At 48.6% G+C, this 13081-nt stretch overlaps 3 protein-coding genes across 3 annotated transcripts in view; 2 read left to right on the forward strand and 1 right to left on the reverse strand.

Annotated features, from left to right (window-relative positions):
* Positions 1-3192: 3192 nt before the first annotated feature.
* LOC101762028 lies at positions 3193-5771 on the forward strand. The gene is made up of 2 exons (XM_004966318.3): positions 3193-4585; positions 5310-5771. The coding sequence occupies exons 1-2, from the start codon at positions 3280-3282 to the stop codon at positions 5405-5407; spliced, it is 1404 nt and encodes a 467-aa protein (XP_004966375.2). The 5' UTR covers positions 3193-3279; the 3' UTR covers positions 5408-5771.
* Positions 5772-5906: 135 nt separating this feature from the next.
* Positions 5907-7858, forward strand: LOC101774605. The gene is given in 3 exon segments (XM_022826230.1): positions 5907-6465; positions 6468-7506; positions 7509-7858. Coding segments are annotated over 3 exon segments (1356 nt in total). The 5' UTR covers positions 5907-6219; the 3' UTR covers positions 7580-7858.
* Positions 7859-7975: 117 nt separating this feature from the next.
* The window catches only part of LOC101762448, a 6208-nt gene continuing 1102 nt past the window's right edge, over positions 7976-13081 (reverse strand). Inside the window, exons 2-18 of the mRNA XM_022826229.1 lie at positions 13001-13081; positions 12570-12775; positions 12381-12426; positions 12207-12288; positions 12049-12132; positions 11893-11961; positions 10905-11191; positions 10686-10832; positions 10490-10606; positions 9662-10382; positions 9424-9539; positions 9315-9350; positions 9139-9233; positions 9007-9038; positions 8775-8930; positions 8586-8660; positions 7976-8479 (exon numbers count right to left, since the gene is read on the reverse strand). Of these exons, the coding sequence (XP_022681964.1) occupies positions 8360-8479; positions 8586-8660; positions 8775-8930; positions 9007-9038; positions 9139-9233; positions 9315-9350; positions 9424-9539; positions 9662-10382; positions 10490-10606; positions 10686-10832; positions 10905-11191; positions 11893-11961 (1971 nt within the window). The 5' untranslated portion in view covers positions 12049-12132; positions 12207-12288; positions 12381-12426; positions 12570-12775; positions 13001-13081 and the 3' untranslated portion in view covers positions 7976-8359. The remainder of the gene's footprint in view (positions 8480-8585; positions 8661-8774; positions 8931-9006; positions 9039-9138; positions 9234-9314; positions 9351-9423; positions 9540-9661; positions 10383-10489; positions 10607-10685; positions 10833-10904; positions 11192-11892; positions 11962-12048; positions 12133-12206; positions 12289-12380; positions 12427-12569; positions 12776-13000) is intronic.

Here is a 13081-nt window from a genome sequence, read left to right on the forward strand (position 1 = left end):
GGACCATCACCGGGGTGTAGATCCCTCCCATTCCTCCGGCCACCTCCCTGCCCGCACTCACCATCGCGCTCCCTCGGGGTCATGGTCAGAGGTTGGGGCCGCGTCATCATCTTCCTACGGCGGCAGCGGTGCCAGGTACACCTTCACTTCCCTGTCGCCCCTCCACATGGCAGCCGCGATCGATGATGTCTCGCCCCCATGCGCCGTCGTCGCCCACTAGCCCGATAGGGGCGACCGCCCACCAACCCGATAGGGGCGACACGGCCACCGCAGGTACATCTACTCCCTATGCTCTCTACGTTCTGTTGCCCAATGTCTTGAGCTGAAAGATGAGGTCGCGAAGCACCAGCTAGTTGTGGTCTCCCATGGAACTACCCGTCGTGGATCCAACTCTACTTACGCCCTCTGCATTGCCGACATGGCCCCGGGCCTCGTTGGCTCCTCGCTCGTCCACACCTGCTTCACTTCGGTGCCACCGGCCTCGCCCACACCACAGTATATTCGATGTAATGCCACAGTAGAGGGTCGTTGGCTGGAGCGCTCATTGAGGCCACATGGCATGCAACAACGTCGACTCGTCAAGGCGTGTGGCACTAATGACTAATCGCGACCATGTGCTGGCTATTCTCCTCTCTCCATCGTTCTGCTGTCTATTCTTCTCTCCCCGAATCCCCTTATCCTTGTTGTCATGTGAAGTTAGAACTGGCAGTTTCAACAGGCACACAACATCAAGTCAATGTGGGAGGAAGAGCTCTTCCTAGGCCAAGCAGGAGCGGTGCAAGAGAAAGGTTCTTGGCATCCCATGGTGCAAGAGAAAGGTTCTTGGCATCCAGTTCATCAGTTCATGTGTTTGCTCATTATCTATTATCTAAAAAATGCCATGTGTTTGGTGAGGTAATTAACCAACGAAGATTACCGTGGCCAGCCCCAAGGGTTGGGGATTTGGGAGGGTGATGGGTCGCAGCGGTAGCAACATAAGCAGGTATGGTGTCAGACACTATTGGTGTGTTTGGTTTGAGGAATCACTGCACCTCATCTTAGATGAGATTGATCATCATGAGTTGACCCTATAAAATTTAGTGGGATGACCCCATTCTTCATGGTTATACTATTTATCAGTTTGTGAGGGATAAGATGGTGGAGGATCAACTCATTTCATTCCACAAACCAAATAAAAAAGTGAGAAGTGAGAAGATGAGATATGACTCCATTCCTCAAACCAAACACCTCATATACTTAATCCATATACACAATAATTCGTTCAGTACTTTTGTTTGTTTGGTACTCAAGGATCCATTCATTAGGGCTTGTTGGATCCCTTTGCTAAAGTTTAGCAACTAAAATTTACTAAACTTTAGTTACTAAACTTTAGCAAAGGCTGTTTGGATACCCTTACTAAACTTTTAAGGCTGTTTGCTAAACTAAAATTTGCTAAAAAGACCTATGTACTCTTATTAAAGGTACTCTTCCTTTCCTCTCTCCTCCCACCTCCCTCCTCCCTCCCGCCCATCCGGTGGCCAGCGAGCACACCCACGAGCCTTGGCTCGCCGCCGTCGCCTGCGCCCCACCGCCAGCACGTGACGAGCCCATTTGAGGAGCCCACGTACACGGCGCGGGCCTCGGGGCAAGCGGCGACCGCGGTTACCGCGTCATCGCCCTCCCGGAGCACCCGCTCTAGGATGTGCCTCGTCCGGTCGTCGTTGGCCACCGCTGCCTCCCGACACCACACCTTAACGGTGCCGTCGGCGGAGCCGGTGAGGACGAGGCTGCCGAACCCAGCCGCGGCGACGGTGTTGACGGCCGGAGCCACACCGCGCGGCGGCACCGCCCACCGCCCCTCCCGCCCTTTGCGATGTAGCTGGACGGGTTGACGGAACGGATCCGGTGGTGAAGGTGGCGGGGATGGCGGATCCGGTGGTGAAGGGGGCGGGGATGGCGGATCCGGTGGGGAAGGCGGCGAGGACGGCGGATCCGGTGGGAGACGGTGGTGATGGCGGATCCGGGGGAAGAACAGCGACGGGGATGGCACAGGGAGGGTGGTGCGGCGGGGATGGGAGCACGAACCGGCGGCGGGGGTGGCCTGGAAAAGCCGACGGTGGCGGCGGATTCTTGAGGAGGGTGCGGCTGCGGCTGGGGAAGAAGCTGAGTATGCGGGTACGGGTGCCGCTGCCGCTGGGGAGAGAGAAAACTGGACAATAAAAGAGGGGCAAAGGGTGTCCACCCTACCTTTTAGCAAGTTTTAGCAACCAAAAACTTGCTAAAGTGCTAAACTTTAGCAGCTCAACTTTAGCAACTTTTAGCTGCTAAACTAACTTTAGCAACTTTTAGCAAGGGTGTTTGGTATCAAACACCCCCTTAGTCATAAATCTTGTATTGATCTTTCCTGAACGCACTGAGATCTAACAGTGGTAACATGCAGCGATAAAATGCTACTCCGTTATTTTTTGCAATCCTATAAGTTGGAACGATCTTCTTTGAGTAAATATTGACAGCATTGCTCCGTGTACTGGGTAGCTCTTTCTGTGAATTCTTTCTTTCAAGTCTTCGTTCACGGGTAGTACTGATGATGTTTCTTTCAGAAAGAACTGAATAGCTGCAGTTTCTTTTGACTAATAAATTGCTTTGGCAAAGATCTGAAGGGCAGTGGCGAGGAGGAGGAAGGAGGCATTGGCTTAGCTTGACATTGGTGTTTACTTTGAAATCTATTACACGAATATTTAAATCTGTGCAAAAGTATGCAAAATATAATTCGTGCAAAAGAATTATTCAGGTATGAAATACTATTTCTACCTTGTAATCAATGTAAAGAGAATGGGATGTACCTTAAAAGCTAATTTAAAATTATTTTGAAATCTCATTTACATGAATAAATCTTGTTCTCGAATTTATATATATAAATTTTTTTTACTTTTTTGGAAACACGTGCATGCCAGAAATTAAATGAATGATTCACTTCCAACCGGACAATTCGATTCAGCACTTCCAATTCGGAGAACCAAATGGACTTGAATGAAATGGGTCAGGCCTTACCCAACGCGACCACCTTGGGCTTCGTCGGCCTATTTCTTAATATAAGAAAGCCTTTAACAATTGAGAAGGAAAGCCCCCCTGTCGGCCAGGGATGGCCCGGCCCGGTCAGCACCGCTAAAGCGCGTGACTCGGAACCGTCGGATGGTTTCCTTAAGAACCCTAGCTCCCCATCCTCCTTCCCCTCCCCTTTCCCTTTCGATTACGGCGGCGCCGCCATCGCATCACCTCCATCGCATCTCGCCCTCCTCCATGGCTAGCATCTCGCTCTCCAACTGCGTCCTCCTCCACGCCGATGGCTTCCACGGCAACTTCTTACTCCGTAACGCCACCACCGCCATGGCCTTCACCAGTCGGGGGACCAGCATCGCGGCATCCTTAAGCTGCCCCGAGCGTCCGCTGCTCCCCACAATCCTCTTTGTGGAATGCTCGGGCGTTGACTTCACCAGCGAGCCCCCACGCATCGTCCGCGCGGTTGAAAACATCATCCTCTTCAGCGTTCTCATCGGCCCTCGCCTCCCAGACCTCTCGCCGTGCGACTACGACTACTTCGTCTACCGGGTCGGGGAGGTTCCGTCGCTTCAGCGGCTGCCGTCCCCGCTTCCCACCTTCCAAGACGAGGATGCAGGCCTCCTTCTCTGCGGGGACGACGACTTCATCGTCGCCGCGTTGATAGCTACAAACAAATCTGGCGTGTACGATCTCCACCGCTTCGACTCCAGGACTTGGACCTGGAGCCAGGAGGTGGTGCCATTGGTGGCGCCGCAGGCTGCGTTCCCCTTCAAGATCACCATGAACTCAATCCGGCTTGGTTACCATCTCACGTCCACCGTAATCACCATCGGAGGCGAAGGTGGCACGATGGGCTGGGTCGATCTCTGGCGTGGCATCCTGATCTGCGACGTGCTCCACCGGAAGCCCGAGCTCCGTGGTGTGCCCCTGCCGGTGCCGATGGACCTGCTGACATGCAACAATGGTCGGGGGGCTGACATAGGAGGCTGCGGAAAATCCCTCCGCGGGATTGCCGTCATCAATCAAAGCCTCAGGTTTGTTCATTTGGAAGCCATCGTCTCCACCACCTTCAAGACTCTGCCTACCGATAGCGACAGCGATGAAGAAACAGCCGTTCCTCACTCACTCATGTCTGACTGGGTGATCACGACATGGAGCAACTCCAAGATGAGTACCTCGTGGGATGACTGGATCAAGGACTGCGAGGCCAAAGCATCGCACACCACGATCCAGAGCAAGCCCAAGTCAAAGATGCTCAACTCTGGATTGCTGTCACCTGAAGGAGCAAATCAAGTGCGAGCCTTGCAGAACCTCTGGGTGTCCCACCCAGCTCCTGGCATCAATGATGATGTCGTTTACTTGCTTGCCAGAGTCAGATTCCGGGACCCGAAGGCATTCGTTATCGCTCTTGATGCGAGGAAGAATGTTCTGCTAGGCTCAGCTGAGTTTGCCACTGAAAAGAAACGCGGTGATGGCGTCATGTATTTCCCAAGTAACATCTCAAAGTATATCGCCCCAGAGGCTAGGGTTCTTCCTATTACCAAAGGTACTGCTCTAATTAAGTATTGCAGCTGCAAATTAAATCCTGCTCCAAGATATGGGAGTGGGTCTACAAAGATGAGCTCTAAATTAATGAGAATACCTGATCACTGAACCATAGCCTGTGTCAGTCCACTGCATATTTCAGTTAGCTTGCATTGATTCGATATGCCCATAGTTTCTTTTTGGGTTTTTTCACATGCTTGGCTGTGGATAATTATCCGCTGTAATTAGTCACTTTGATTTCTATTGCAATTATAGATTTGGGGAAAAACGGGTAGAAACATAGCTAGGATCATCTCATCGGCCGGGCGGTTAGTGGGGGGATTGGGGTGTTGGTGGAGTTAAAACCTGCCCGTCGCACTTTTGCCTAACGGGCGAAATCCTTCACCCTGCACCCACGGGTGGTTTTTTGAACCCGTACCCATCCCGGTGAGGTTTGAGTTGGATTAGCATCCCTGTTAGTTAGAACAGATAGAGCACCTTGCATTTCAAACACACATGGGTGAAACCACAGCACCGTACCAGCACTTGCAGGGTGGAATTTTACACCTGCAAGCGTGGGTTGTGTGTTGGTCTGTTGTTACAAAATGGGGGCATTTGAAGTTTTTCCATCTTACTATAACAAATGAACAGGCGACCAGAGTTTTACTAGCAGATGCGATGGGGAAGGTAAAGCATAAGCATCAAGTATTAAACTATTTATGCTGTCTCACTGGATGCTGTTACAGGTGATGAAGATGGCTGGGAGGAATCAAGCCTGCATGAAGGCACAGAAAATGTGGAGTTTCCTAGTTTACCATTCGCTTACCCTGGCTTGATTGTATGATGCATCAGTGCTCGAGCTGGTTTGATGATCTCATGCCGTTTATGACATGAGTACATATCTGCTGCAGGGCCCTGTTTGTTTGCCCCTCAAGTCAAGGTTATGTAATCTAGCTATTAAGCTGTGTGCTGTTTGACAATCTAGATTATCGGTGGTTTGGATTATTTAGTTTTGATGAATTATTATCATCTGCTTATACCGCTGCTTGCTGTGCTACAGTTTAGCTTGTCACTGCTCGGTGCTGCCGATCAATGCTCACTGTGCTTGCTAGCTACTGCCGTTCAAGTACGTACTGCATGCGCACAGAAAATTCTATGGTGTTCTAGATTCAAAAAAAGTGGCAAGCAACGACATTAGTACTTGTTTCCTTGTATCTATGCGTTGCTGTACCTTTGCTTTTTAATATAATATTAAAATGTTTCATTGGCACCTGCACATATTTTTCTGGTAAAAATGTGTAATAGTAAACACCAAGCTAGCAAATGTCGAAGAGATGCTCGTATTTTCAATTAATTATTTTTACATTGTTAATGTCCGTTGACTCCGTTAGTCTTGGAACAGCCCACACGAATCGACTACGGCATACGGCCCGCCAAAGTTACTCTAAAAAAATATCATCGGATTAACATCACTTGTCAACAAATAGAGACACCATAAGATTTCAGGAATGGAGCACTTAAAGAGAATGTGCAATGTGAGACCAGTTCACCGTTACCTTTAAGTAAAGAAGAACATGCTCAACAAAGTGCTGCTTTCCCATTTATCACGGACGAATTGATCGGACACATCGTTTCTGTAACTGTATACTTGTAAGAATGGTTCAAGCGTTCTGCTGCACGGCACCGATAATGTCTAGTATGAGCAAGCTCGCCGCCGCCGGCGACGGCCCGGGCTGGGCCGACCTCCCGCGCGACCTCCTCGAGTCCATCCTCGCCCGCCTCCCCGTGCCGGACCGCCTCCGCTTCCCCGCCGTCTGCACCTCGTGGCAGTCGGCCGCCGCCTTCGGAAGCAACGCGCCGCTGTCGCCGTGGCTCATGCTCCCCTTCAACCCGGCCGCACGCGGCGGGGCGGCGGTGGCGGTGACGCCAGGTTCATGGAGGCGCGGTTCCTGAGCCTGGCGGAGGGAAGGGCGTACGCCATCCGGCAGCCGGCGCCCGCCGCCTCGGGCCGCGTCTGCGTCGGCACGTCGCCCGACGGGTGGCTTGTCACCACCGACGCCTTCTCGGAGCTGCATCTCCTGAACCCGGTCACCGGCGCGCAGGTCCAGCTGCCGTCCGTCGCCACGCTCCCGTTCGTCGACGCCACCCGCGGCGCGGACGGCCGTGTAGAAAGCTACAACTTCCGGTGCTTCTTCCCCGCCGACGACTGCGACGGCGAGGTGCTGATCCCACCGGCGACACTCGCGCCCGACAGGCTCCGGTACGAGGTCTACGACAAGGCCATCGTGGTGTCCGCGCCGCGGCGCCTGGCCTCGCCGTCGGGGGAGACCTGGGGCGGCTACGCCGTGCTGCTCATCTGCCAGCCCCTGTCCCGTGTCGCCGTCGCCCGAGCTGGGGACGCGGGATGGACCCTGCTCGACACGCCCGCCCGCTGCTGGGTCGACGCCGTGCGCGCGGCCGGAGCCGACGGAGCGGTCTACGCGATGGACACCGCGGGGCGCGTCGAGGCATGGGACATGGACGCTACGACGACGAACGCGACGCCGACGCCATCCAGGGCGATCGCGCCGCCGTGCCGCTGCTCGGCCCGCGCGTGCGCCATGTTGGCGGCGTGCCGCAGGTACCTCGTGGAGCTCGAGTCGGGGCACCTGCTCCATGTGCACCGGCTCCGCGGCGCGGCGCACGCGGGGTACACCTGGGAGCCCCGGCCGGAGTACGTCGAGTACACGACCACCGGCGTCGACTCCTTCGAGTGGAAGGCCGGCGACGACGAAGCATGTGACCTTCCCCAGTGGTCGGAGGTGGACGGCGAGGCCGCTAGCCGCGTCCTGGGCGCGCGCGCTGTGTTCCTGGGTAAGAGCGCGTCGCTGTGCGTCCCGGTGGACTGCAGCGGCAGCGGCGGCGAGCTGAGGGGCAACCGCGTGTACTTCACCGACGGGAGCTACCGGGCGCGGCGCGGGACCTGCTCTGGAAGTGGCCGTCCCCGGTGTGGGTGTTCCCTTCGCTCGCTAGCTGATTTTTCGATCCCAATCTAATCTTGGATGGTTGCTCATTTTCTTTCTAGCTATCAGCTTCCGTCGTCTGGATATTCTCAGGAACAGCGCCTCAGCTTGCCGTAGACCTGCTGCTACCTCCTGCATACCACTGCTGTGCTTGTAAAATGTATGAGTTGAGTAAGAAGGCGGCGTGTGGTAAAATGCATACAACTGCTGGCTCTCCACGGAGACTAAAAACCACGTCTTCTCTACCAACATACGTCCCGGATGATGTTTGATTCCCAGCATCGAACGAGATCGTCCAGGACGCATTGATCCAGGAATATACCGTCCAGATGTTTTGCCGGATCGTCATCGCCATTCAGGTTCAGGTTCAGGCAATCAAACATGAATGTCTACCAGCTCGTGCAATTCCATAGACAGCCAACCAAACAACTTAAATTGTACCATCCAATTCAGAATCATTCAATCCAGGTGAAACATCTCATGCGGGATCAATCTGATTCACTCATCGGCACACAATGGATTGGCTCTCTCTGACTGGACACCAACGTGGTGTTTCAGAATTCAAACACCTACCAAGGCTTAGGAGCTTCTCAACCAATAATACAAATTCAAATACCTACCAAATCAACCCGAGACTGACTAACTAAACATGGCAATCGATCCATCGGTCAGCATTCACTACATATAGCAGCATTTTTCCCCCCCCCACAGCGTGGCTCGCCCGAATTTCATTAGTCTACAGGGGCCAAAATGATTGATATAGCAGGAATTTATACAACTCGGTTTGTAGTCCACTACGTTTCTGATCTCTGGTTATCAGAAGATGACAGCCACATACTAACGTTCAAGAATAAGGCTTGGTACTCATCAGAGAACACACCTTCGACACGCACCTCTGGCGCATCCCTGTTACTCTGCAGCACATCATATACCGGAGTAAGTAGTCAAGACTTAAGACAACCTGGCAGAAGTAATCAGCACATCAATCCTAAATGGATGCTATAATACCCCACTGCTTACCCTTTCTTCCGGCCTAACAATCTTAGCAACCAAGATGTACTCCTCTCGCTGTAAACCATCGCTTGATGATTTAACCTGAAAAGATATTTTTAGGCCAAAGCAAGCAAATTAGGACAGGACAACAGCAGCACCATCAAGCGCAGGCGCACAGAAACACAGGGAGGGATAGTGTAAATGGAAACTGCTTACCTTGAACCCTTTCTGTTCCAGGAAATCCTTGAGCCCAGCCAAAGATAGATTCCGGACAATTGGAGCAGCCGGTAAACCATTCGACTCCTCGGAAGCCAAATCATCTGAGGGGTTGTATGTCCTCCCAAGTTCTGAGTACACCATAAGCCCACCTGACTGCACAACATGAAAATAAGTAGAGGTGAGCGTCGACTTGTAAAACTAAAAGGATAGAAGATATTAGCGGCCACACCTTGCTTCCACAAACATGAATCACAAGTCGCTCTGAAAATTGGCAGAAGAAAAGACAATGTCATTAAATACAAAAGGATTCAAATGCTACAATGTTACAGATAACACATTTTTGTGGACGAACACTGTTTACCTTCAGAAGAGATCACGTCTTCCTCGTTTTCACCCTCTTTAGCGACAGCGTCAATGCTAACTTGGGAAAGTATTTGCAGAGGCATGGTCATGCATCTATAAGCACATAACATAGACAAGTAAGAACAAATCTGTATGTTTAAGAACCAAGTTCGAATCTCATATTAGCCAACTTACTCGGAACCTTCAAAACAACCCCATGCAGTGGACAACCTATAAAAGAGAACTTTCACTAACCAATTTGTAAAGCACAGAACAATATATTTAAGAAACAAAAAAATCTTACATTCCTTCTACGCCATATTCCATGACAATGGCTCGAATTGACCTCGCAATATGTCTCTCAAGGCATCTTGAGATCATCATCTCCACAATAGCAATGTCATGAAGCAACGACTTACTCTAAAAAAATATCATCGGATTAACATCACTTGTCAACAAATAGAGACACCATATTGGCAAATAAAATTTCAGGAATGGAGCAATTAAAGAGAATGTGCAATGTGAGACCAGTTCACTGTTACCTTTAAGTAAAGAAGAACATGCTCAATAAAGTGCCGAGAATATTTCACAACATCCCAGTGGCTGTTTTCCCATTTATCACGGGCGAATTGATCGGACACATCGTTTCTGTAACTGTATACTTGTAAGAATGGTTCAAGGGTTCTAGCAGACGAACGCCAATCATCTCTAAGCTTCTTTGTAAGTGCAAAAAGGTTTGAAGGCTCTAGTAAGAGTCGCAAAGAGAGCACTCTATAGACATTGGTAACCAGTCCGGACCTTACTAATGGCGCTTTCAGTGCAAGAGCTGATCTCATCATTTTTGCATACCTATTCCAGGTTTGGCGGTCACCCTTTGGATCGGGTGCTGAAAGAATATCAGCATGCAAACTGTCAAAAAACACAGGGAGGCGATTGACAGTCTTGCCTTGAAAGCGAGGATGTATTATTTGAAATAACTTTAGCAAGTTGTGCACAACAAGATCTTGAGTTGCTTCCTCATCAGCTTCTTTGTTGATAACAAATTCTTTCCCATTGCTCCTGACTTCCATGTTTCTCACATCCCATTCATTGTCCCCTTTGCCCCAACATTTACCCATGTCAAACTTATCAAACATGTGATTTATGTAGCCTAGTCCCATACTCCTTGCAGCTGGTGTTGTTGCATTGTCCCATGTATTGTTGTACAGTTCGTATGGACGAACCATTTCATTATCTTCAACAAAGCTGATAAACTTTTGGATGCTGCATGTGAAAAAAAATGCAATCAAATCATCAGCTTCCTAGTCGACCCAAATACAAATTGTCATTTTTAGTGTTTAGATGGCGGGTGATAGATCACAAAAGCATACCTTTTAGGTTCTGGCAAAGCAATTATTTCAAGTTGTGCATGCACTGTTGCATCCTTCTTGTCAAAACCGTGATTCACAAGGTAGGAGATGACAGATTGTCGCAGTTCATTTTTCATGCTGGAAAGGCAAGAATTCTTAATAAAAACAGCCTCAGATATGGACAGAATGATATCAACTTAGGGGGTAATGCACCAACCTGGGGTACCCATCCTGGATTTCTATAGCAAGTTCTCCATCATACTGTTGAATAAACGAAAATGGGACATGCAACATGAACAGATTAATAGATTTCATTCCTGCTACGACACCTTCATAAAGAGGAGCACTGCCACCAACTTGAAACCTGGGTATTCAAAATTAAGTAAAAATCCTAGTAATTTATTTATTTTTAGCAGAACTCTAGAGTGAAGCTTACTCTGACAGAAACACAAGAAAACGGTCTGCAATTGTTGGTGGCTTCGCTTCTTCATCTTCTTTCTCAGGCGGGGACGCATGAGAAATAGAAGGATCGTGTCCAGATGTTTCTGGCTCAGGTACCTCTTCCTTTTGCTTTATCCCCCCAGATGCCGATGTTGCTGACTTGGGAACCTCTATCTCTTCCTCCACTTTCTTTACGATGTTTATTGGAGTCTTCTTCTTTTTCTTCCCTTTGTCACCACACTCATCCAGTTCTGACAGCTTCCTTTCCAACCACTCAGTAGCCTGTTATTTCATTAGCAGTCAGACAATAAAAAATGAAGTCTCGGATGGATAAGAGTGTGGATACAAGGACTGAATACGCAGAAATAAATTATTTAGTAAGGCTAATCACATAGTGACATAAGTATGCTATATCGGATTAAATTTTTTTTCTTTGATGTTTTATAACAAGTAAACCGACTAGAAACACCCTGGTCAAAGGGAAAGGCTAAAAAATCGTTCTAGACTTTTTTTATATTGTGCAGTTGCCAAGAAACTTTGGCTGGCAACTCTAGATGAGAGGGGTTGTGTGCTTAAATTATGAAGATGGTGTAGATGAAGGGCCTGTTTACTTCATTACCCAAGGCAGCCACGCCGCAACTTGCAGCGGACAAAATGGACGTCAGAATTTTGGCAAGGCTTGCCAGAAAAATACCTAAGCCGTTGCCCAAGAAAATGCCAGCTGAAGTTAGGCGCACTGATGTGTGGCGAATTCTAGCAAGGTTTGGTCAAGAACAAAACAGACCCAAATATACTCGCATTTGGCAAAAGTGCTAATTACTGCCAGAGGAAAGAGATTTTGCTACACCAGAAACAAAACACACTAGCAGTATGACATGTATCAGCAACATTCTAAAGAGCTCGGCTTTTACTTGAACTAGCAAGAATGTCACCGTAACTGGAGCTTACTATCTTTGCTTGTAAAAAAGAAAAAAAAAACATACCTTGTGGATATTTTTTTGCCCCTTGACTGGATCAAAATGCATGGTAACATAGAAGCTCTCTTCTTCCATCTGTCATTTGGGTTGGGACAAAGATATCAAATGGTATTATAATACCAAACTCCAAAAACTGGTTAGAGTGAGTGTAACATCACATACCAGCGTCAACCTTTTCCACAGGGCTTCTCCAAATTTTGTCAGAACGTGCCCATCTGTTTCTAGTACAAACAGATCACCAGAGCACTGCATGTACACAAGTATCATAAAAACACATGGAGAAAAGAATTTTATGATCAGGGGCATGATTGATTTCGTACCTTATAGATAACGTCAAACTGATCATTGATGCAAATTATTGCGAGTTGACGCTCGCCTATTTCTTCGTGTAAGATGCGCAACCTAAATTGTTGGAACAGTACAAAAATTGCATATTAACTTCGTGCATAATTGTTAAGAGAAAAACAATGGTTCTATGAATCAAAAAAGCATACCCATATTTTGTTAGGCCTGATTCAGCAAACTTCTGAATCTTTTTACCTAGATACAAGTATATAAATCGTTAGGCCTGACTAAACAAACCCTTGAATCCTTTCACTACATACAAGTAAATAAAGAAAAGGGAAGAAAAAACCCTTTGACGCACAGTATCTTAGACTAACAAGTTGAATAGAAAAACTCACTCAAAGATGACGGATTACTGGTGCCTTCTACAAGTTTCGCAAGTCCTCCCGGCCGACTAATTGATTTCAGCAGGGTACTACGAGAGCAATTGCCAAGAACACTGAAGAACTCTTTGTCATTCGGATCACACACCCAACCATGTATGACTTTAATATTAAGAACATAAAACAAGTAGAGCTCGTCACATGCTATGAAATCTTGACACCTATAAGGAACATATTATGAAATGAATCAGTATAATGAATAAACAACAGAAAACACAAACTTACATTTACTAAAGGAGTAGCTATTACAGGGAATATTATGACATATTGACATGAATCGGAAACATAAGCTAAAATCTTTGGGACTAACACGGCATATACCAAGATAGTGAATTTAAGCAATTAGAAACAAAAACCACCAACTAGATTGAAAACATTGCCCGCACCTTCGGCATCCTGGACTCAGATGAAGCCCTTTTGCCAGGGAAGGCACAATTTGCAGCAAACGTTCCTTGTTGGGGGGGTTA

Source organism: Setaria italica, chromosome IV, assembly GCF_000263155.2.
Source record: "Setaria italica strain Yugu1 chromosome IV, Setaria_italica_v2.0, whole genome shotgun sequence".
NCBI classification, from domain to species: domain Eukaryota; kingdom Viridiplantae; phylum Streptophyta; class Magnoliopsida; order Poales; family Poaceae; genus Setaria; species Setaria italica.